This window comes from Caloenas nicobarica, chromosome 8 (assembly GCF_036013445.1).
Source record: "Caloenas nicobarica isolate bCalNic1 chromosome 8, bCalNic1.hap1, whole genome shotgun sequence".
Taxonomy (NCBI): Eukaryota; Metazoa; Chordata; class Aves; order Columbiformes; family Columbidae; genus Caloenas; species Caloenas nicobarica.
The window spans coordinates 12,369,202-12,392,933 of NC_088252.1; the positions used below are offsets into that span (position 1 = coordinate 12,369,202).

The window sequence follows — 23,732 nt, forward strand, 5'->3', positions numbered from 1 at the left end:
AAGTCTTCCTCTCAGCATAGAGTGGGCTCTTTGTTCCCCACTCAGGTGGCCAGCAGCGTTTTCTCGTTACTCTATGGGAACAGAGCAAACGAGGCCATGATAGCAGTGCCTCTTTGGGACAGGCTGGATAGCAGGCACGGAGCTAAAGGGATTGACTTCTGCCATGACTCCACTGCTCCCGAAACTTCTGCTGACAGAAGCAAGGAAAGGAGGCGAGAGCTGAGGGCCCGTTTGAGTTATCATCTTCCAATGTCATTATTGCCTCCTTGTCCCAGGCGATGACAACCCGTGAGGCTGCATGTTCAGATGGAGTTGTACAGCAGAAAGTGAGGAGGCAACGTGCTGAACGGCCGGGCACTGACGTCACGGAGCTTTGTAGCCTTTCCACTTCCCTCTGCCCTGTTTAGATTGGGCCTGTATTTTCCCTTTCCGTGTCTCATGAAAAGCAAATGAAAAAAAAAGCTTGTTGGCATATGGTATGCAAAACCTTGGAAAAAATGATTGCTAATAACTGATTCAATGATGCCAATACAATTCCGAAGTGCAGGACTGAAGAGATGCTTACTACATAAGTTATAGTTGAACTGCAGATACTCCTCATTTATGCTGCAGAGAAGTATCAAGCCTTTAAATTTGACTAAAAAAGTTAAATGTAGCACTTCTACTTGGTGTTAATACTGACGGCTGCATGAATGTGTTTTTATGAGGAACAAAGAACGTGTTAACAGAGAAAGCAGTGTCTGTACCATGTTCATTGTTCACATCACCTAAAGAACAGAAAAATATTTATATTCTGAAATGATAATCTGGGTGGGTACGTATTATGCTAAATACAAAAAGACTGTTAAGAAACTGGAGACGACCAAGACTAAGTGTTGTTCAAAATGTTAATTTTGAATAGGATTGGTCCAAATAAATAAATTCAGTTGGAAAGCTGCTTGGATTATTTGTTTTCAATAAAAATATTTCTTATCTGCTTCAAGACTTTCCACATGCAAATAAGACAAAAGATTTAAACAAACAAATGGGAACGAAAAACCCAGAGAGCACTTTGTCCCCCAGTCATGTCCCAGAGTAAATCTGGAGTTGGCCATTGTGTTTTACTTCCTTGCTTTCAAAAACCAAAGGACTGTCTTCAAAGTGAAGCTGTAGGGAGCCATAGGGGTGTTTTTGGAAAAGTCACGTATTGTTAAACACTGACTGAGACAGTCTTCTGTTGACCAGTTGTCAACAATGTGGGCTATGAGGAGATCTGATAAATGAAAATGTGTTTGCTGCTTCCCCCTATTGATGCTCCACAGCCATTCCTGCATAAAGCTTGACTAAAATTTTTAGTTCTATTAATGCATTATCTTTTAATGAGCATATGTTGGTTATCGCTTTTCAAATATATTTTTTCTTCCATCTTTGATGAGACAGTGTTTTCATACTCACATATCTATCCTGAGTTTTTCCTTAAAAAAAAAATAAGCTGGTTAGGTTTGGTTTTTTTTCATTCTTTTTAAAAATATTTGTCTGCTTTCCTTAGTGATTGACTATTTGCTTTTCAAATAGCTTCCATATATTTGCTATGCTGTTACTTGTGGCTCCTTAGCGCTCTGAATTTTATCCTTTTTTAGCGCACTCTAGCCTTTGAAGATCTGATACTTTCTTTTCTTGCAGCTCTGTATGCATTACACAGTGCGAGCGGCTCCAGCTGACGGGTGACACGGGCCCACCGACGGGCCCCAGCACCCCCGCCATGTCTGACAGCCCGTCACGCGCGGCCGCCCCGCCGGCGCCCTCAGCACCGCCCGCTCGCGCATGCGCGCAGGCGCTGTTTGGCCGTTGCCATGGGAACGGGCCCGAGCCCGGGGCTGGCGGCGCAGGATGGGGCTGAGGCGGCTGCTGCTGAGATACTACCCGCCGGGTGCGGAGCGGAGCGGGGCGCGGGGAGCCCGGGGCCGGCTCCCGGCGCTGTTAAGGGCTGTGCCGGCTCGGCGGGGCCGGGGCCGCGCGCGGCGGACAGCCGTTGGGCGCGTGGCGGGCGCCCCTGTCAGAGAGGCGCGGGGGGCTCCTGTCACGGGGGGTTCCCTCATCCCTGTCAGAGAGGCGCGGGGGGCTCCTGTCACGGGGGGTTCCCTCGTCCCTGTCAGAGAGGCGCGGGGGGCTCCCGTCACGGGGGGTTCCCTCGTCCCTGTCAGAGAGGCGCGGGGGGCTCCCGTCACGGGGGGTTCCCTCGTCCCTGCCAGAGAGGCGCGGGGGGCTCCTGTCACGGGGGGTTCCCTCATCCCTGTCAGAGAGGCGCGGGGGGCTCCCGTCACGGGGGGTTCCCTCGTCCCTGTCAGAGAGGCGCGGGGGGCTCCCGTCACGGGGGGTTCCCTCGTCCCTGTCAGAGAGGCGCGGGGGGCTCCTGTCACGGGGGGTTCCCTCGTCCCTGTCAGAGAGGCGCGGGGGGCTCCTGTCACGGGGGGTTCCCTCGTCCCTGTCAGAGAGGCGCGGGGGGCTCCCGTCACGGGGGGTTTTTTCTTCCTTGTCAGAGGGGCGCGGGGGGCTCCTGTCACAGAGAGTTTCCCCTGTGGTGGCTGGGGCGGGATGAACGGGTGGGTCACACACCTGCAGCTGGGTTGATTTCAGGTGCGGGTGTTTTGGCACTGTGGTTGGTGACTTCCAGCTGGGTATCGCTGATCCGAGCTATAATTAATGACTTATCATTGCAAAACCCAGGCAGTTTTGCTCGCATTGCAGTAAGGAGTTTAAAAAGTCAAAAGTGGCAGTAGTTGGCACCAAAAAATCATAGAATAATAGAATGGTTTGGGCTGCAAGGGACCTTTAAAGATTATCTCATCCAACCGCTCTGCCATGGGCAGGGACACTTTCCCTACCCCTCTCCTTTCTTCAAGGTATATGTGTTATCAAAAGGCCTGTTTAGCAAAAAGTTGCTGCATTTCTTATTTTTCTTTTATTAATTTTGTGAATTTTCTGAGCAGAGCCATGCTTTGAAAAGCTATTCTGCTAAGTGCTCTTCATAATTTATTATGAACTCAATCAGGAGACTTTCACAGGTGAAACAAGATGGAGATGGCTGGCTCAGAAAGTGTGTTGTAGCAACAGATCTTTCTTTCAAATTAAATATTTTTCTTGCAGACTTGGTAAAATGCAAACTGTCATAAAAATTCTTCTAAATTATCCTTTCCCACAGAAAGCCAAGGAACAGCAGAACTTTTGAACAACTGTTTCAAAACAGGAAACAATGCGGTTAAAGATTTTAGTACTTCAGCTCAGCAAAAGGTGCAGAGGTGCCAGAACATACCTAGAAATGGAAAGTGTGTTATGATTTTCTATACACTACTACACACAGGCCTTTGTGAACAATGAAATAAATATAACAGGTTTTGTAAATGTGTTTTCCAGTCTTCTTGGAACACCAAACTACCACAAGTATCTTCAGGACAGCTTCTTTGAAAACAGACCTGATGAAAGCATACAAAAAGTTGTTGGGGAAAAAAGAGCTTGTTCATTTCCAGAATAGCAAATGGCTCATAAATAATAATGTTTAATATCTTTTATCATATAATCACATTAGAGTTGCTCACGACCCTTCTAACTCTCAGCAAGAGCAGCCAACCTTCTCCTAGTTACTGGAAGTAGGTCTGCTGAAGTCAGTGGAGCAATAGAAGTGGAAGCATTGCACTCTGTAGTGCAGGTTATAAAATCCCTGACATCAAACTAAGATCTTTTTACAACTTCTGTTTTGTTTTTTAAAGGAATTATGCTGGAATATGTACAAGATGGTGAGCCAAAGACCAAATCTATAGATCTACTTAATCTTAGACCTGAGTAAGTATGATGCTATTTCAGATAACAACACTCTCTGCTGTTTTATAGCATGCTCATCTGCAACTCTAGTTGATTGTTTTAAACGTATTTGAGGTCAACTATGTCTTTGTTCACCAAAACACTCACATAGAAAAGAAAATAACATAGTCAAATCATTCTCCTATTGTTTTAAGTATGGAATCTTGCATTCCGGCTGATTTTTACCATCATGCTTTTCTGTTCAGAGGTGAGGCCTCTTCTTGCTTGTAGGGTTATGGTTATCGAGATGCCCATACAAAGCCAGCAGAAATGTACAGCGCTTAACATTGTGATGAATGACAGTTCTTAGTTTCCGTAATAGTATTTCTGGTCTTCAGAATGTTTTCAAAAAGTGGGTCTAACTCAGCCTTCAGTTTCATTGGTTTAAATGACCTCTATTTAAGTAGCTGAAAATAACAACTAGACATCAGTTCAAATCTCTCCTGTTAATTAATTAATCCTCGTAACAACCATAGGTAAGGTGGTATGATCTAGGCAAGTGATTCCCTCACATATGTTCATGTCGCAAAACTATGTATTTGCTTCTGTTGCAAGTAAGGGAAGTTTTCTGGTTTAGATTTAAGTTTGATAGGATATGTTTCGGTAAAATAAAAGGTAGAGGTCACTTCATGAGGAAGCAAGTGAGACTTGCTATGTGGAGGACAATCCTCAGTCACATCTGGCTCTGCTTTTCAGACAGCTGGAAGGCACCAGTCTGAACCTCTCATTTGTCTTCCTGGTGAGGAATAGAACAAATTAGTAGTAATGAGAATGTTGACTTGACAAGTTACTATGCTGAATTATCTTTAATACCGCTACACGTAATTTATGCACCAGTGCTTGGGAAGTTATTTGACTGGCTATTTTGTGCACCCAGTGACAGAATATAATGGTATGTCAGAATCAGAGAATCGTTTAGGTTGGAAGGGACATCTTGAGACCATCTAAAGAAGAGTCAGCTAGAGCAGGCTGACCAGGACCATGTGTAGTTGGGCTCTGAATACTTGCTAGATGGAGACTCCTAAACGTCCCTGTGAAACCTATTCTGGTGTTTCTCCACCCACATAGCAACGAAGTGTATTTTTGTGTTCAGATGGATTTTTTTTCTTTTGCCTTTTTTTTCATTTGTGCTCCTTGATGCTTTTTCTCTCAGTGGGCAGTACTGAGAAAAGTCTGGCTTCCTGAACTTCATTTCTCTTGTCATTTATTTGTACACATACAAAATATGGAACATTTCATGAATTTGCATGTCATATCTAGTATTTTTTTCACATAACTTTTTGGCTGGCATCAAACACCATGGAAAGATTATCAGGATTTATGCAGCTCTCAACTATTTCTTCTGCTTTCCTCCAGCTAATGTCTTCTTCTAGGCACTCAAAATAAAAAATGAAAAAAAAGGTGGGAGCCTTAATGTGGAGTTTATTAGGCAGAAGGGCATGAAGTAATATCAATATCAACATTGATATGGAGAAGTCCTTGCATGTAGGCTAAAGTTAGTAGACAATGTAGGCTGCATATGCAAGATGAAAAATCCAAATTTATAAATTATTTATTTTTATCTACCTGGAAATGTCAAGATCAATACTCTGGATAAAACCTAATGAGTCACTTTATGAAAGAAAGAAGTTGTCTGCTATTACTTAACAGGAGTATAAACACTGATAGGATACTAATTTTTTGGTATGTTAGTGGCTCCCACTTAGAGGACTGATGTGGAAAATCCCCTTTAAACTGCAATAATTTACATACTAAGAGAAATGCTTGGTTTTCTTGCTAGGACCAGTTTGAAATATATGTTGTTGTTTGACTGCAAGGTATTGTCAACCCTCAGTTTCTCATGGATGGCCAGGAATCAGACTGTGGACCTCATTTTGGAAGTTATTCTTGTAACTGAGGGTTATAAGAACAGGCATAGATTTGTGAAGCCACGAACAGAGAGAATTTTAATATTTTACATATATAATTTATCTTGTTGCTACTTCATGGGCAACTAATTCAGAATTGATGACATTCCACTTTAATTTGGATATTCGTTCCAAAACTACCAGTTTTGGATACACATCTCCCATGTCTGACCCTCTGTGGAAACCGTTTGAAAAGGTAAAGTTCTTGCCAAGCTAAAATTTGTAAAACTTACAGCTTAATGAACAACTTCAGTAAGAAAGAAAAGGAAGTATAGAAACCAAGAAAGATTTATCCATGTTTCTTTAAGCTGTTACAGAATAAGTGCATATCATTGAATTGCTTGCTTTGATTTCTCTGCAAATAAATAATATTCTTGCTTTTATAATAATAATTATTACCAGAGGATGAAATCTGGTGAACTTGGTGATTTTGTTTTTGTGGTTTTTTTGTGGTGTGGGTTTTTTTTTTTTGGTTATTGTTGTTATTTATTTATTTCTTTCTTTATTTATCCTCATAATTAGCACAGATGCCATAGCCTTGGTAGAAGAAATTCAAAGAGGAGAACCTCTCATCACAGCTTCCTGCAAGGAACATGTCATACATTTAGTACGAAGATTGCAAGAGAAGCTAGGGGAAAAAGATGATCACAAGTTCCAACTTTTTAAGGTCAGAGGCATCTTTAAAATAATTTGGGGGACTTGAGAGTGTTTCAGTTGTGATGTTGCAAGTCTATTTCTACCCTTGCATATTGTGCCTGAGAGCAAAATTTGGACTTTATGACCCATTTCTTGGCTTTTTTCAATCACTTCTGCACTGTTTAGAGCAGGTGTGTCAAACTCACTTTCACCGGCAGCCACATCAGCCTCGCGGTTGCCTCCAAAGGGCCGAATGTAATTTTAGGCGTCTACAAATGTAACTACTCCTACATTTATACAGTCCTAAAATTACAACAACTGAGTCTGACATGGTTATGTCTGCCAGGAATTCCCCCAAAGGGCTGGGAGGTGCAACTGTTCCTAGACACTGTTTACACGTGTACAGGGATGTGTTTTTGATGGAGAGAAATAATTTTCCTTTTTGTCAAGACTCTGTGAAACAGCTACACCCATAGTCATGTTTAAACAAAACCTGTAAATAGGCCCCAAGTAACTTAGGTTCTTGGAAAGGCCCAAATTATTTTCATACGCTTGTCTACTTGTTCTTCATTTTGTGAAAATTGTGATTATTTTAGGTATTCTGCTACATACGGTAGTACTGGTTGTCACTACTTTCTACCATTACTATTATGTTTGACAATTGGTAGTTTGATCTTCATCTGACAGCACCTTGTAAATTTCTTTTCAATGAGTAAGAATTTTAAGAAAAATTATTAAAGAGACATTTCAGGACTTCAAATCCAGGATTCAGTCTATCAGAACAAAATAGGTTTAATTGTTTTTGATTGTGGAAATAAAAAGAAAACTGCTTCCAGAAACGGCATGTTGAAACCTGGTATAATTAAATGTTGTGTCTTTATTGTGTCAGCAGATGGCAATGTGTAGCTGTTAAAAATTGCTGGTCAGTACGATGTAATTGATTGTTACCTCACATTTAGAGAGAAAAGGGAGACGTTTTGTGTTGATTTGCTTGGCTGAAACAAAATCTTACCTGTTGCTAGATATAACTTGGTTTCTTTTGACCAATGGTACAAATCTGGTTGAATGCTGCCAAGATCTGTGTATTTAACCTTGAAAACAGCTATGTAATTAGGCATCTTGAAAAGTTTCTCTTCTAAGGTATGCTCTCAACTGAGACAATGCTTTTCTCAAGCTTTTAAAATTGTTTGTTCATCACAGAGGCTGACAAATCACAAAATGCATGTCCAAATTTCAGTGTAAATAATGTATTTGTTCTTTGTTGGGTATAGTGCCATGTTTGAGCTTCTGTATTTGGAAATATTAGAAGAGCAGACAAATCCAATCAGTGCTGGCTTATTTCCTTCACTCAAGAGTTGCCAGAAGTGTGTAAAAAGAACTTATTTTATATTTCAGTTCCATTTAATGCTTGTAAATGGAACATGAGTATCAGGTGCTTCTGAGATACTAAAAAAACCCGCAAGAGGTGAGTGGGAGTGAGGATTTTTTTTTCCCCTAACAACGTTCCATGTGTTTGTACTGTTTGGAAATGAATATTTTTTCCTGTTGCACAGGAGCATAATCTTAAATGAGTATGTAAATCCATCTTTTTGTTATTTCCAGTAATTGTGATGACAGTGTTGTGTTAGGCACCCTGCAGAGAAACAAGCTTTTGTAACAGTTTCTCAGGTTTTAAACTATTACATAGCAAGGGTACGTTGTAGTGATTTGCAGATTTATCGTGGGGATTGCTGTAGCAGATTTTGCAGAACCAAGGTATATTTTTTAATATTGCCTTAGGGTTTGATTATTGTATCCTTTACACAGGCCATTCTTGCTGGTTTAGAGTTCTGTGGATTAAGCAGTTGCAGCACTGGGCTTTGGAAGGACAGAATTACTGCAGTGAGCTGAAACTGAACATAAACCTATCTCATTTTCCTCCCTTTTTTCGTAACTGTTAAATATGTTTGTTTTTCAGAGTTGCCTGCATGGAGCCCTAAAAATGTCATGGAACAAATTTCCATACATTTCCATAATTATTCATTCTCATATGCAGATATTTGTATACTGCGGCTGTTTTAGAAAAAAGGCAAAACATTTTTGCCCTTTCCACATCTCGATTGCCCATTTCCACTGCTGTAGCTGAAAGTACAACTTGTCTTACTTTCTCTAGAGAACAGAAATCACTGTTTTTCTAACATAAAATACTTTTCTGTTTCTCTCTCAGTCCTTCACTTAATCATTGTTATTCCTTTTCCATTTTGATCAATCCCTACTCTTCCGAGCAGATCTCTGAGCTCTCATTTTTCTTTTGGAGACAGGCAGCTGAGAAAGCTTAAATTAAAATTAAATGGCATTGTTCTTAAATCATTTCTTCTTCATTCTCACACTAAAGAGAAGACCTACTGGACCACTTCTGTATTCTTAACATCCCTTTACTTCACTGTCAGCAATTGCTGTGATTTTCCAGGTTGTGTTTTTATTATGCTCAAACAGAAGCCAACTTGTAATAGGTGAAAGTTGTTCAAATGCAAACCCTGTTATACAGTAGCCACCATATTCAAACAAAAACCACATTACATTTATTTTGGTCATTTTCAAACTGTCCTGGCACACTGACTTTCATTGGGAATATCTGAAACCATTTTTGCCTATGTTTAATAAACCTGAATATATATTATTATGGGTATGAGATAATTTACATGAAACATACATATTGTCTGATTGAAGTGCCTTAGAAACAACGTTAGAAAACCAGTTACTTCCACAACCTAGATAGATAGATAATACAGGTAGACATAAAATTTGAAATTCTGCCTTTGAATTATACCTTGATAAGTATCTCTGTTATGGTTCTGCATGCCTTTTCTGTCATGACCTCATTGGATGCAGATGTAGCTTATTTCTGTACTCCTTTTTTTAAAACAAAATCACATACTAGCTGAAAGCATCCTATAACCTAAAAGACTCAAAATACTCAATTCAGCTGTATTTCTCGAATCACTATATAAGGCCTAATGTTAGTTCGGATTTCTTTCATCAGTGATCTGATCAGGCATGGTCTCCTCACTCCTTTGTTTTTGCCCTTTTGGGTCTGGTCTAGGGTTACTTTGCTGGTCTCAGATGGAGAAAAAGCAAACATGGGGGAAAAGACAGTTCATTCAAGTAAAATATAAATTTGAAATCAATACTATATAGTATCTTCAGTGATAACCTGCTGAGACATGAGTCAGTTTTTAGTTAAGGATTAATGTATTACAGCTGTAACTGCTAATCTGACAGGAAGAGGATAAAATGTTAACCTATTTAATATTTCGAGCATTTTTTTAAATTGCATCAAATGTTTTCTTCTCACTCCCCCACTTCTCTTTCAGGTGCTTAGAGCACATATATTACCACTGACTAATGTAGCATTTAACAAATCTGGTTCCTGGTAAGTTGTTTTCAAGTCAAAATATATAATCACTAATCAAAGTTTTGTATTTTTTAATTAAATTGTAAGGGAATTTCAGTGCTCTTACATTGCTGCAAAAAGAATTCAGCTGTGCTGCTTGTAAGCAGTTTTAAGCATGATTGCGGATTAGATATCAGGCCTTTGTGGAAGAATCAATGGGAGATGCAAAAAAATAGTGGGTCAGATTCAATTTATGCAGGTTTTTTTGGCCAAGGTGACAGTTTGTCGGCAACAACCGTATTTCAGAAAGAAGCATCTTTATGGCAATAAAGTGAATATTACTAAAATCTAAATGAATCTGTGACATAAATTAATTTGGGACTTTCACTGTAGTAGAAATTCATGGTAATTGATTTCACTGTGGGCATATGCCTTATCATTTTTTCCTTCATGTCTTGAAAGCAGCAGCTTGCTTTTTAGTTGAAATACATTAAAGATTAGAAACAAGATTTTGTTTTTAATGAGTAATATTAAAAAAAGAAGGAACCTCTGTGGTTATTAATCTATATTTTTGAAAGAAATAAGAGATTGAGGGTCTGAGACTGTGCTAACTGAAATCTATGGAAATAGCTCACTTGACTATGCACCAGGACCAGTAAGATATTACTGTACTCAGAAATGAATTTATCTTTACTTCAGCTTTATCACTGGAAGCTATGACAGAACCTGCAAAGTATGGGATACTGAATCAGGAGAAGAGCTACGTACACTGGAGGGACACAGAAACGTAGTCTATGCAATAGCTTTTAATAATCCCTATGGGTAAATATATTTTATATTTATATTTTATCTCAAATTGAAATAGTTCAAATTCTGAATTTGTAAAGTTCAACTATAGCTGATCACCATAATATACATCACACTGTATATTATTTGTATAAGAGAAATATTCAAGCATATTTTCTGCTATAATTTTTAAAAATGAAATTTAAAAATCAGAAATATAAATTCCATTAGGAGTTCAGTGTCTTGAAAAATACATAAATATGTCAATTTAATATCTTGAAACACAGATTTATTTTGAGAATATCGATATGATCAGATTATGTTCTGAATGTTAATCATTCTTTGCTGCCTCCATGTAATTGTATATGATGTGAGATATAATTACTTACAACAGCTTGAGTCGCTTCAGTTAAGGAGAAAGAACATTTCTGTCATAACAAAAGTGGATTTCTCAATTTACTATTATACATCCATTATTATTTAGGACATGATATAGAAGTGTCAGAGCTATTGAGTAATTTTTATAAAATCCACAGGGTGCCGCTGTATGAATATCAAATATGAACCTGTGCGGGTTTTTTTTTTTCTGCAATAACTTTTTGTCCTAGGTTAGAATTGCCACCTGTTAGGTGGAGGGAATTACGTGTTAGCTATTGAAATTTCATTGTCACTTGCTTCCTGAGGAAACTGTAATGTGTAAGCAAACAATTTTACTTCTCTGTAAAATAAAATAAATTAATTCCTATTTTTATACTGAACCACATTACCTCTTTCACAGTCAGATGTCCTATTTGTCAGTCAAGCAATATACAGTTAATATCAGGAAATAAATCTTAGAGACTAGTTCTTACACAGTATGGAGTATCATAATTTCCTTCTAAACGAAAAGATTTTATCTAGCCTAGAACCTGCTATATTGATGTCTTATATTCTGTTATTATTCTTTACTTTAAAAAAGCAATTAGTGAAACTCTTTCATATACTTCAAACAAACCAATGTATAACAAAAATCTGTTCAAAGACCAAGAACTAGACCATAACATAAAAGTGGAAAAGCAATATACGAGAAAAAAGTCTGGTGAGAACCGTGAGCTACTTTTAAATTAAAAGCTCAGTTAAAAAAAAAAAATCTGCTAATCCTTAGGTTTTAATACAGTGTCCCTTGCTACATTTTCTGAGTACCTCACTTCAGTCTTTCTCTGTTTTTTGGTCACAACGCTTCGACTGACATGAGTGTGAGTGGCATTTGACCTCTGAAATTTGGGTAAACTACTTATAAAAAGAGTTTATAACTGTTGATAAACAAACAGATACTATCTGATGAAATGACATAACTTTTAAATACACCTGGAAGTACAGCAGGTAACCTCATCCCTAATGTAGGTTAGTCATCAGTTATGAACACTTCTGTGCTAATAGGTAGGCACAGTGGCTGTTATAGAAAGTAGTGATGTCTGCTAATTTTTTCCCTCAACGTAACTTCTGTTTGGGAAATCCAGCTCCAGGATCTTGCAATGCAGCAAAATGCATGCAAGCTCTGATGACTGGGTATTGTTTCTGTGAGTTCTACTGTCTTTGAAGCCAGAAGTTTTTTTCTAAGTAAAAATGACAGGATCTTTTCCATTTAGTGACAAGATTGCCACAGGATCTTTTGATAAAACATGCAAACTGTGGAGTACGGAAACAGGAGAATGTTATCATACTTTCAGAGGACACAGTGCAGAAGTAGTGAGTACTGGTGGATGTTTCTTATTCCTTTATGCTTCTACACACCATCATGGATGGCTATGGGTTCCATGGCTGACACGGGAAAGGGTAGCTCTTCTGCCGTATCTATTCACATATTCAGACATTATGAATATTTCTGCATTGCAAGAAAAAATAGCCTGACAGTTCTTTAGAAAGAGAATAAAACACTGTATACAGTTTGAAAGGATATTTTTATTTTTAGTTTGTTCCAATTTCCCTTGTTTGCTGAATGTTTTTGAAAAATACCACAACGGCCACAATTTTCAGTTTATTGCATGTGTTTATTCTTTGTTTATATATACAATTTTTTTTCTAGATATCTTACATTGCTTCTCATATTTGCAGAACTAAATACATAAGAACATCATTATTTGTATTGCTGTCTTTCCTGCTGAGATCTGTACTTTACATACAGGACCAACTGGAGCCATAGAAGAATGAATTTCTGAAATTTTTAGTGTGTTAACTGGGAATACGTGGGATGCCAAAATGTCAAATATAAATGAAATGAGAACAGTTTAATCTTAAAAATGGTTGGTTTCCTTTCCAATGCACTAGGAGCCCTCTTAGCAATAACAAATATCTTGATGCACAGCATTCTGATTTAAAATATCAGGGCAAATCCACTGAGAATTTAAAAGTCAATGCAGAATATATTTTTAAACAAAATAACTATTTAATCATTATTCAATAAAGCATTTTGGAAATTGTTTCTGGAAAAAATTGGAACTTAATTTGTTGATTGTGAGGCCTATAACTAGTGTGAGAAAATTGTGGAAGGTGGAAGGTGAGATTAGTTTCAGTGAGTTTTTTATTTTCTGGATACTTTGAAAGAGAACGTTTGCTTCTTGCTTTGAAAGAGAACGTTTGCTTCTTGCAACAGGCTGCTAAATGATCTTGTGTCCACAGATCATTTAGCTAAATATTTAAAGGCCTCTCAATTTCTTCTGACTTCTGTAGGCATTAGATTAGCCACAAAGTGTTATGACTTATGCTTGCAAGTAATTAGTAGAAGATAACAGCAAGCAGAAAATGATGTGTTTCTCTGAATAAGGTCTGTTTCTGAAAGGCCGCTATTGCATATGATTCATTGCTGGAAAGGACATGTCCATAGTTATTCAGTATGAAAAAAAAAAATAGACAGTGAAAATTCACCAGTGACATGAACTACTGTTTTCCTTTTTACATGGTACCTCCTATTCTTTATTAGCAGAAAAATAATATTGAATAATTACAGAGAATGGGAAGATGACTACATGATTTTTTAATGTGAAAAATGAATTAAGGAAGTTCAACTTTTGTTCTTGCAGGCATGCCCTTGGCGAATGGCCTAGATGATGACACCTTTTAAGAGTGTGAATGTAAAGCATGTTTGTTGTACACAAAACTGTCTGCACGGTCTTTGCCCCAAACTGATCCAGTTACAGAAGACACCTACCAAATGATCGTGTTAGGGAGTACTGCCAGTCAGATTGAACAGTAACTGGAGAATCTCAAAAAGAATTTTGAAATAAAGAAGTAGAAAACACTCAAAAGAAGTATAAAAGAATCAAGACAATTTATAACAGGGTGGGGGAGACATTAGTCTGGATCAGCAGTTGTTAAACTGCTCTGGGGCTTCCAGAGGCCACCCTGGGCATCACAATCTCTGCCTAGACCAGAGCACATAGCCTTCTTCTTGGAGACACCGGGAGGAGTCTGCCTCCGGCTAGTGGATCCTCAGGACAGGGTTCGAGGACAAGGCCTCCTTGTCCCCCCTATAAGATGTGCACGTGTGAATTTGGATGCTTCTCTCTGGCGCTGATCAGCAGGTTGTAGGAAGTGCCATGTGTTCAGCTACAGCCGGAGCACTCGAGTCTCCTGGGGGAGGTGTGAGCAAGTACTCCTAGGACAGGGGGGTACGCTTGTGACACTCTTATCTTGTGAGAGAGGATGAGTGTGCATGCAAGAGTGTGAAAATGTGTGTGTGATTAACACATCTTGGAGTTACAGGACGTTTAGAAATTTGTAGCTGTTTATTAAGATTGAAGAAGTTTATCTTTGTATTACAGATACTGATACTGAATATATAGTTCTCTGCCAGTTTTGTGCTGTTAAGAAATTAACAAACTTCTTCAGTCTTGATTTTAATTAAAACATTGTGAACTAAGTAATTTCTCCCTGTGACACAAAGGGAAGAACATAAATAGTGAATTTTAATCCAGACTCAGAAAATAATACAAGAGGTCTTCCAGTAGGTCTTTTTAATGCATTGCCATTACGAAGCAGCCAGTGAATCCATTTCATTTGAGTAGTCATCCAGAGCTATGTCATCAGGATTTGTTGCTCTTCCAGTGAACTGTTGGAAGAATGCTGCAATTTTTCTGTATTCGATAAAATATTAAGTCAGACATTTAAATTATTTAAAAATATTAATCTGACCCATTGAGAAAATTGATATACTCTCCCGTTTTTTCCATCCAACTTTTCTTGCTACAGGTGTGTGTATCATTTAATCTTCAGAGCACATTGGTGGCAACTGGAAGCATGGATACCACCGCCAAATTATGGGATATAGAGAAAGGAGAAGAAGTAGTCACCTTAAGTGTATGTTTGCCTTCCTTATGTATTTAAAGATGTTCCTTGCTTTCATAGTTTTCTGAGATAAATAACAATATAACCATTAAAACAGTTTCTGTTACCAGATGGGTCCCATGGTGATTGCATTTACAAAACAGATTAAGAAAACTTGAAGGGAATTATAAAGCTATGGTGTTTTATAAGAAGTCATATTTATCAAAAGATGGATTTTCTCATTTCCATGACATTACTGCTATAGATCAGAATGCCTTCCACCGCTCATTAAAACATACGGCTATACTGTAAATTACGGCCTCCTCTGCTTTAACATAAAGTAATTCTGAGAACATTAATGTCAGCTACTACATCTGTCTGGATCTTCTTCCTGTAAGCATCAGCAGAGGAACGACATGCAATTACCTGCACATCGTGATGTTTCTCTGCTCCTATGTGCCTTACTCAAATTCCACAGGTTCAGACTGGCCTGTGTTGTTTCAATGCATTTCTCTCACATAAATCCTAAATAACAGAGAATGAATAAGCTTCCCTTAGGTGCCTGTGGCCTATAGAGCAGGAAAGGTGTTTTCTCCTCCTTGCCTTTTTCTTCCTCAGAGCCCTGGGCAGAGCAAAGAACAGTGGAATTGTGAACCTTTAGCTTATAAATATGCTTACCTTCATTTTTCCAAGCCTCTCCACCAACACCGGTGACAAGCTGTACTGCAGTTTACTGTAAATGAATTATCTGTTTTCAGTATGTATTGGTGAAGAATGTGATTCTGTTTAAATCAAATATGGAAAATATGCACTGATGATATCACTGGACAATTGGTCACTGCTTAAGTGATGTGCCTGACTTTTTGCAGTTGTTGGGATATTGACTATTCCACAGTTCAGTAGATCTTTCTGTCAAAATTGTGATATACAGGACAAGACAGTAAATAATATATTGCAGGGTTATAAAAGAGCTATGCTGATGAAAAAAAGCTACATATTGAACTACATTAATGGAAAAGTAATAATTTGCTTTCTCATACTCCTTCTAAAAATTATTTCAGGGGCACTCAGCAGAAATTATTACTTTGTCTTTCAACACCACTGGAGATAAGATTATCACTGGCTCCTTTGACCATACAGTAGCAGTGTGGGATGTTGGCACTGGCAGGTACTAAAGTACTAATAAATATCATTTTACATTGCATGTTTTAATGACAAATGAAAGAGACAATATTGAGCTACAAATTACAGACCTTGTATTTTGGCTTCATTTAGAATATGAGTTCCTTCATCTTATCATTTTTTTACTCCTGTTCCCTTTGTTCTTCTGAAAAGGAATGCTTCTGCTGAAATGCTTTTGTACATATTTTTTGTTCTAAATTTCCATCTTATTAGCAATGAGGAGGCAGACAGAATGGACAGGTCCTGTGTTTGTTGCTGTTGAATTCTCCAAACAGGAAAATATTTTGTCGGCGTGGAACCTCATGGTTTAGAAGGTGTCTAGAATTTCTAGATGGAACAGACTATTCAAGTAGAAAGAAAATGTATTTTGTGTCATAGAAAATAATTCTGGTCATATTGCCTTTATAAAGCATAGAAGGTCTGTTTTCCTTTTCGCAGTTCTTTATGTCAGTATAAATTTATAAAGAAGAGAAAATTTGGCCTCTCTGATTGCAGAGAAAAAGATGTCTTGATTATTATGGAAACAAATAATAGTGTAGTAGCTAGATATGAACTTATTGTGTTATCCTGAAAAATCCACTTGTTTTTTCAACTGGAAACCCAGTATAAATAGAATAATAAAATGGTTGCCCTGATTATCGACAAAGTAATTTATGAAGACAACAACTCCATTATGTTTTCAGAGGTCATGTCTTTTTTCTTTTTGTGAAAGCAAGTGTAATATCTCTGAAATTTATATATAAAAGGAAAGTGTATGTATAGTGATATCTTGGGGTAATAAACAATGTGTATAGATTCAAAATGAAAGTAAACACGTGATTTAAAAAATAATGTACACATAGTACATCATTTAATGCGTGACTCTGTCAGGTTTGAGCTTGTTCAACACCAGCAGTTTAATATTTGGCAAGTAAATACTTAGGAGGCACTCATTCAGTGAATCAGACCTTTGGATTCAGCTTCATTCAGCATGATGTTCTTGCAAATATGTATATTTTTAAACACCTCCTTCTTCCCAGTTCTTGTCTGAGCCTGCAGCAAAGTAAAAGTCTAGAGATTTCCATGTTGCATTCTATTCTTTTTTCCTGAAAAATGAATGTGGACTTCACATCAGGGTCAATACCAAGAAGTGGAGTATGAAGGAGAAGATTCTCATTTAAACACTAGCAGCTCTGGTAATTAGCTAATGGGCAATACAATAGTGCCAGGGCCAGCAGTAAGCTTTTTAGATGGCAGCTGGGAATGGATACATTTAGTAATAGTGAAAAGTCGCAGTCAGAAAGACTGTGAGCAAATCATACTCTTCTGTATACAGATTCAGGTAGATTTGCAGAAATCTTGTAGGTGAGGTTGTGTGTGCTCGTCTTTTACCACATGAAATCCATGAGGAACACAGCTTTCCAAATTTGAATTTGAAGTTCCTTTCAATTTTGCTGACTACCTCTGATGGGTGCCTGTATTCCTCACTTTTATTCTGGGTAGGTATCCAGATTGTCCTGAGGGAAGCTGAAACAAGAAATCTCAAGAAGGTTCAAGATTTTCTTCATAAAATGTTAACTTAAAATTTAAAAAAAAGAGGGGAGGGAACATGCTTTTGTAATACAAGTGTGTATTCATCAATAATTTCTGAATGGCAGATACAGTCCGCTGTAGTTCAGCTGAAGGCATCTTCAGAGCTTCGTTTGACAAATCAACAGCCTGTAACTGGGGTCAGGGTGCTGGACACCACGATGCTGAGAGACAGTTTCTTCTTATTCGCAATTATGGTGCAAATATTAGAGTATTCATGTATTAAATTTCACTAGAAACCGAAGGCTAAAGCAGTATTATCATGACTGAAATGGATTTTTTTTTTAATACTTTAAATGGAAAATTTTAATGTCGTTTCATAAGTCCATTTTCTGGGTTCTTTCTGAGTATCTCAGACTGTGGTTTCCGTGAGATATTCCACATGTTATTTATTCTGCTTATTGATCAGATATTTACACTGAAGCTTAAAGCCTGAACTGTCTTTTTGAAATTTCGAAATTAAAGCTTTTAAATTTTAAATTAAGACTTTTTTCATTGTTAGGTATTTTGCGTATTAGGTATTACAATAACAGCAGTCTTGATGACCAAATAATATGTTCACATATTATTTCCACTGTTTTTTTCTGCTTGTTGATTTTTGGTTTGACTGTAAGAAAGTCTACACAATTACAACAGTAATTCTATAAAATGGCACGAATGACATGAATACAATAATGTTTTTCTTATCATAAACAAATAGAAAATTCAATTGCTCAGGAGATTTGCTTTGCTGTTCATTTAGCGTATATATTAGTTTAGCTACTTGTATATCTTATGCAATGAATAAAAACATTTCAGTTACTTAAACTCAGTTGTTCCTCTAGTCATTAATTTATCCATTAGTTAAGGCAGTTTTCTATTAATGATACAGTGATATTAGCATTGTGATAATAAACTAATTTACTAATCCTTTAACATATACAGAAATTAATCTTTTTTAGGGTTCATTACTTTATAGGCCATTAATTCATAGGAAGCAATAGTGACTAATTGTACCTTCTCTATTAGCTAAAGCTGAAGGATTTAATGGAACTAATATTGTCAGGTTTTGTGTAGCAAGGAGTTCAGGATTAATGAGGATTAGAAATCATATTTCAGTTTGGCCGTCATTTGCCTGTTATTTGGGAACATGCTAACATTAAGTACCTGATTAAGTTCTGTTTGATCTTCAGTGCATTTTATAAAAGGCTTAGATTATATGGAGTTCTAAAGATGTACTGTTTACAGTTTATTGAAGTAGGATAACAGGATGTATGTGCTTTGTATGTGGAAATCTGTCTCTGGCACTGGAAAGTCATGATATTTCACTGGAAATACATTCACTAAATTATTTTTGAAAGAGAAGGGTGGACTTTTCTATTTTATTCCTTACTGACTCATTGTCTCAATGATAAAAAATGGAATTGCTGTAGTATTAGAATCCTAAATGAGATGTACCACTCTGTTTAATTGCTTCAATAGATAAAATGGTGAAGACTTGACACCTTAACTATATAATTTTATTATAAACTTACTTATAGTTTATATTAATATATCAAAATACAGGCTAAAAATGTAATTTTTTTTTTTTTTGTAGGATGTTACATAATTTAGTGGGTCACCAAGGAGAGATTAGTAATGCACAGTTCAACTGGGACTGTTCTCTCATTGTCACTGGATCAATGGACAAAACATGCATGGTAATAACATTGAGTATGTACTGAATATGGCTACTTGATACATAAAAATATATCTTTTGTAAATGGACGAACACTATTTTAACCCAGTACATGTAATTCATTAAAGAATTTACAACTAAATGTGAAACCTATAAGCTTAGTCACTTCAATGAATTCCAGTTAAATAGCAATATATGTATTTTAAGGTTAATTTAATAAATACACTGAAATTAAAAAAATACATAGGACTCCATTAAACTGACTAAACAGTGACTCTTTATTGATTGATATCCAGCTTTCATGTTAATACCTTCAGTCAGACATCAGAAAGGACATATACGTGTTGATTTATGGATCAACTAGAAATCTATCAAGTAAATTAGTCAAAATAAGCAAAAAAAAATTACCCTCATTTATCTACGCAGCTGTGGAATGCTATGACTGGGACACATATAGCAACTTTAACAGGTCACAGTGATGAAATATTAGATGTCTGCTTTGATTATACTGGCCAGCGTGTTGCGACTTGCTCCGTTGATGGTAAGTGAAGTGACTGGGACTGCTGTAAGAATTGCAATAGTAGCATAAACCAACTTTTTCTCTTGGTTTTGCTTTGAATGTATCTTGATGGAAGTGGAGTATCATGACTCAAAACTATAGATCAAGCAATGTTTGTTGCATTATAGGAAGTTTGGCATTAAACTTAAGAAGCTTTCCCCAGTTAAAATTTTCTTATTTTTCACACTTGAATGAACTCAATATGTCTTTCCCCTTTAACTTCAGACTTGTAGAGAAATAATTCACTTGTGGCTGGAAATGCATTTTAAATGTTTAGGTAAGTAGCTTTTGAGTAAAATATGACTTGGGTGGCCCAAATCTAGGCTTAAATGCAAAAGGTAGTTGGAATTATAATATTGGATTCACTACTAGGCTTTCCAAAGGCACACCAAGAGAATGCACAATGAAGAGGTACTGAAAGAAGCAATTATGTTTTGTTATTGGTATGAAGCAGTTTTGTGTGCTTATTTTTTTTAGGAATCACAATAAATATTTTTGTATTCATCTGTATAGTGTTATATTATAGCACGGAATGACAGTACCATATTATTTTTATATAATTATGTGTTTTGATTTGCACTCTCAGAAACAGGATGCCAGACTGGATGGGGGGCACTATTTGCATCTGATTTGCTGTAGTTGCTAAATTAAGACAAGACAATGTAAAAAGTTTCATGAAATGTAATCAATAGCTTATGAAATACAATTAATATCTTTTAAAATAGAATTAATATCTGAAATATAATTAAAGCTTTCTGAATATATTGTACATACATTCTGAAATTACAGACTTCAGTGGTCCATGTTCTATGTGGACATTTGTTTTCACATATTAGAAGTTTTCCTGCAGAAACTATTAAGAAGTCAACTTTTTCCAATCAGATTACAGATCCTTTTTGACATATTTTATCCTTGGAGGAAACTGTGTTAAGATTGTCTTCTATATCTTTTGAAATTAAACCCGAGGATGAAGTCCTTTCTACCTTATTAACATGTTCTTATTAAAATGTATGCTTAAGCATCACAATCACAAATGGCTCCTAATCTACTACAACAGGATCAGCAAGAGTCTATGATGCAGAAACACAAAAGTGCATTGCAAAGCTGGAAGGGCATAGCAGTGAAATTTCAAAGGTAAGCTGTCTGTGGTTTGCACTTTTTCTTATTTGATTGTATGTGACATCCAGGCCACCAGTTATTCCATGACAGAGGAATACTGTTAAAGAATGTGGTGGTAAAATTGTAAATATTTAAGATTGAGAGGTCTGGTTAAGAAATTACCTTTACTAAAAGAACATTCCTTTCGACTAAAAGCTATCAGTCAATGATTGTTTCCAAGTCCCCACTTGTGAGCTATGGTAAGACTGGGTGTGCCACTCCTAAAGGCTCCACCAAGAGCTCTCTCTCCATATTGTCATGTTATTTACTGTTTGATTCCTTAGAACTGGGAAAGTAAGCAAGCTACTTAAGAAGTCTGTCCCTCCCAGGGATGGATACCTGGCTTAGTTAACATTGAAATGATTGTTTTTCCTTATCTCTTTCCTTTTTCTGAACCGGTATACAGGTTGGGTCTCCGCAATCACTTGGCAGAGAACAGGGAAGCAGAGAGGGAGATGCTCACTCAATGTTCTCTCACTCTGATCAGAGTTAATAGTCTGATCTGTCGTTGGTCGTACTCGTGTTATTACACTCTTGGAGTCTCCAGATATTCTGACAGAATAAGCACAAGTTTTTTGTCTCTTGATGACATCTTAAGGCTATTGCCTCTGAGGCTTTTACCATCACTCTTATTCCTTGATTCTACCAGATCTGCCTCTCTTTCTTTACTCTTTTTCATTTCTCTGCAAACCCACTTTATGGAATGGAACAGAAAAAAACATATTTCTGTGGCAGAATACCTGGAAAGTCTTATTTTTGAAAGTGCATAAGGGACTTGGAAGTATAAAGCTTGTTTCAAAAATCACTTGGTCATGAAGAGTGTGCTCACGCACTTTACTGAAAGTCTTATCTGGCTCAATTTTGAATGCCAAAGTTCAGTTCCAAATACATCTAGTTACTTGCAAAATAGTATGTATTTTTCAAACTTCGTTATTTAATGCTTGCAACTTTTAATTATTCTTTCAAATGGATAGTTTGCACTAGCTTCCAGGCTAATATGCTAAGTCTGTGCTGGTTTTGTTTGATGTATTTTGTAATTGAAATATGAATATTTTGAAACTAGGATGGTTCTAGTGAAGAAAACTCACATGCTTTCGTTGTATTGATTTGGCTATTCTGATCACTCTGCTGAGAGAATATTAAGTTCAAAAGGGCTGGTCTTTCCTCAATATACTCAGTGCAACATTTCATACTTAGTGTGGATGCACTGCGGAATGCAGTCTGAGCACATGCTGACCTGTGGGTGGGTGAGGGACAGCTTCCCTCAGGGTCCCTAGTACTGGCATGATCGCTTTGCTGGAAGTGAGAATCTGCTCATCTGGGAGCACGTGGGAAAGATTTCTGCAGATGTTCTGTGTAGCTGTGATCACTTGGGAAGTTTATGACTAGGAAATGCGATTTCTGGGGAACAGGCATTTTGGCCTCAGTAATCAAGCAATTTTGCATTATTTAAGAAACCTGGTATTATCTGCTTAGTGCTATAAAAATATATCTGATTATCTGGAAATGCATGCAATTTTGGCAATGAATGTTTAACAAATATGAAGACATACTAAAAAATGAGTTGCCTTCTGTGAAGTTTTGATATTATAGAGAGGTATGTTGTTTAATGTAGAACTCTGTAAGATATGTATTCATTTTACATTGAAATGATGACATTTAATAAAGTTGCTAGAGTTGTAGAGCAATTGTGATTTTGGGGGATAATGTTCTGAAATCTTGATCCTATAGTAAGGTCATTGTATATAGACCTTTGTACATACAAAAAGTTTTCGGACACATAAGTTTGTCAGGGTGACTCTAATGGAATATTATATTGAATTTTAGGTGGAAAACTGAATGCAAGAGTTGCTGGTTTCTATTTTCACTTTTTAATCACTAGATATGCTTCTTTTTCTAAGCATATTGACTTGCTAAGTAATATCACTCCTTTCTATATTTTTTTAAAGATATGTTTCAACCCTAAGGGCAATCGTATACTAACGGCCAGCTCTGATAAAACAGCTCGACTCTGGGATGCTGCTACTGGCCAATGCCTTCAGGTATTAGGGGGTCACACTGATGAGATATTCTCCTGTGCTTTCAATTACGCAGGCAATATAATCATTACAGGTAACAAATACATACCATTCTTTTTTTTTTTTTTTTTTTTTTTGAGACATTTTATATCTTATCATGGTAGAAAAAAATAGTCTGAAATGTGTCCTGGGGCCACATCCCAAATGCAGGTACCAGCAGTGACTTAAAATATGCTAAAAAAAAAAAGCTAGAAACTCACTTTGAAACTGAGGCCTAAGTAAATATGGTCGCGAACAAATTTGTATAACGGCATGGGCACACTGTACCATCTGTCCTATGGGCATGTGAGGGAGGTCTGGATGAGCAAAATGCAAAGCTTTTTAGATGGGAGCATGCCTTTTGTGTATTTGGCACTGCATTCTGTTCAGGTTTCATTGACTTCAGACGAAAAATCATGGGAGTGGGAAATATGAACAGAGTATCTGTTTCTTTGATCTTTTGAGTGAAGTACCAAAATACGGGATGCAGGATGACCTCAGCTAAAAATATTGCTGTAGGTCCTGCTGTCTCTTCCTAGGCGTGGACAGAAAAATATTTCTCTGGCTCCAAGTAGATAGTTGGTGTAGGTGTTAACAAAAATTGATAAGTTGTGCAAAACAGCTAAATGATTGCCTCACAATGTGTTTTTATTACTAGGGAGCAAGGATAACACCTGCAGAATATGGCACTGACTGAAGACAAGGAAAG

The 23,732-nt window shown here is 37.1% G+C and overlaps 1 protein-coding gene across 2 annotated transcripts; it reads left to right on the forward strand.

The window, feature by feature from the left end:
* Positions 1–1,869: 1,869 nt before the first annotated feature.
* Positions 1,870–23,716, forward strand: DAW1 (dynein assembly factor with WD repeats 1). Of its 2 annotated transcripts, none has more exons than XM_065640365.1 (13): positions 1,870–1,909; positions 3,747–3,819; positions 6,267–6,411; positions 9,734–9,792; positions 10,453–10,575; positions 12,168–12,267; positions 14,767–14,874; positions 15,903–16,009; positions 19,169–19,271; positions 19,676–19,790; positions 20,866–20,942; positions 22,916–23,078; positions 23,682–23,716. In XM_065640365.1, exons 1-13 carry the CDS (start codon positions 1,870–1,872, stop codon positions 23,714–23,716), a joined length of 1,248 nt encoding a protein of 415 aa, XP_065496437.1. The 2 variants fall into 2 exon arrangements, with proteins under 2 accessions (XP_065496437.1, XP_065496438.1); XM_065640366.1 differs by lacking the exon at positions 1,870–1,909 and adding an exon at positions 2,347–2,356.
* Positions 23,717–23,732: the final 16 nt, after the last annotated feature.

Excerpts from the sequence above, each read along its gene's own strand:
- DAW1 (XM_065640365.1), top strand. The coding sequence starts at position 1,870 with ATGGGGCTGAGGCGGCTGCTGCTGAGATACTACCCGCCGG. Across the intron at positions 10,576-12,167 it reads GCTTTTAATAATCCCTATGG|TGACAAGATTGCCACAGGAT; the intron begins GTAAATATATTT and ends TTTTCCATTTAG. Across the intron at positions 12,268-14,766 it reads GAGGACACAGTGCAGAAGTA|GTGTGTGTATCATTTAATCT; the intron begins GTGAGTACTGGT and ends TTCTTGCTACAG.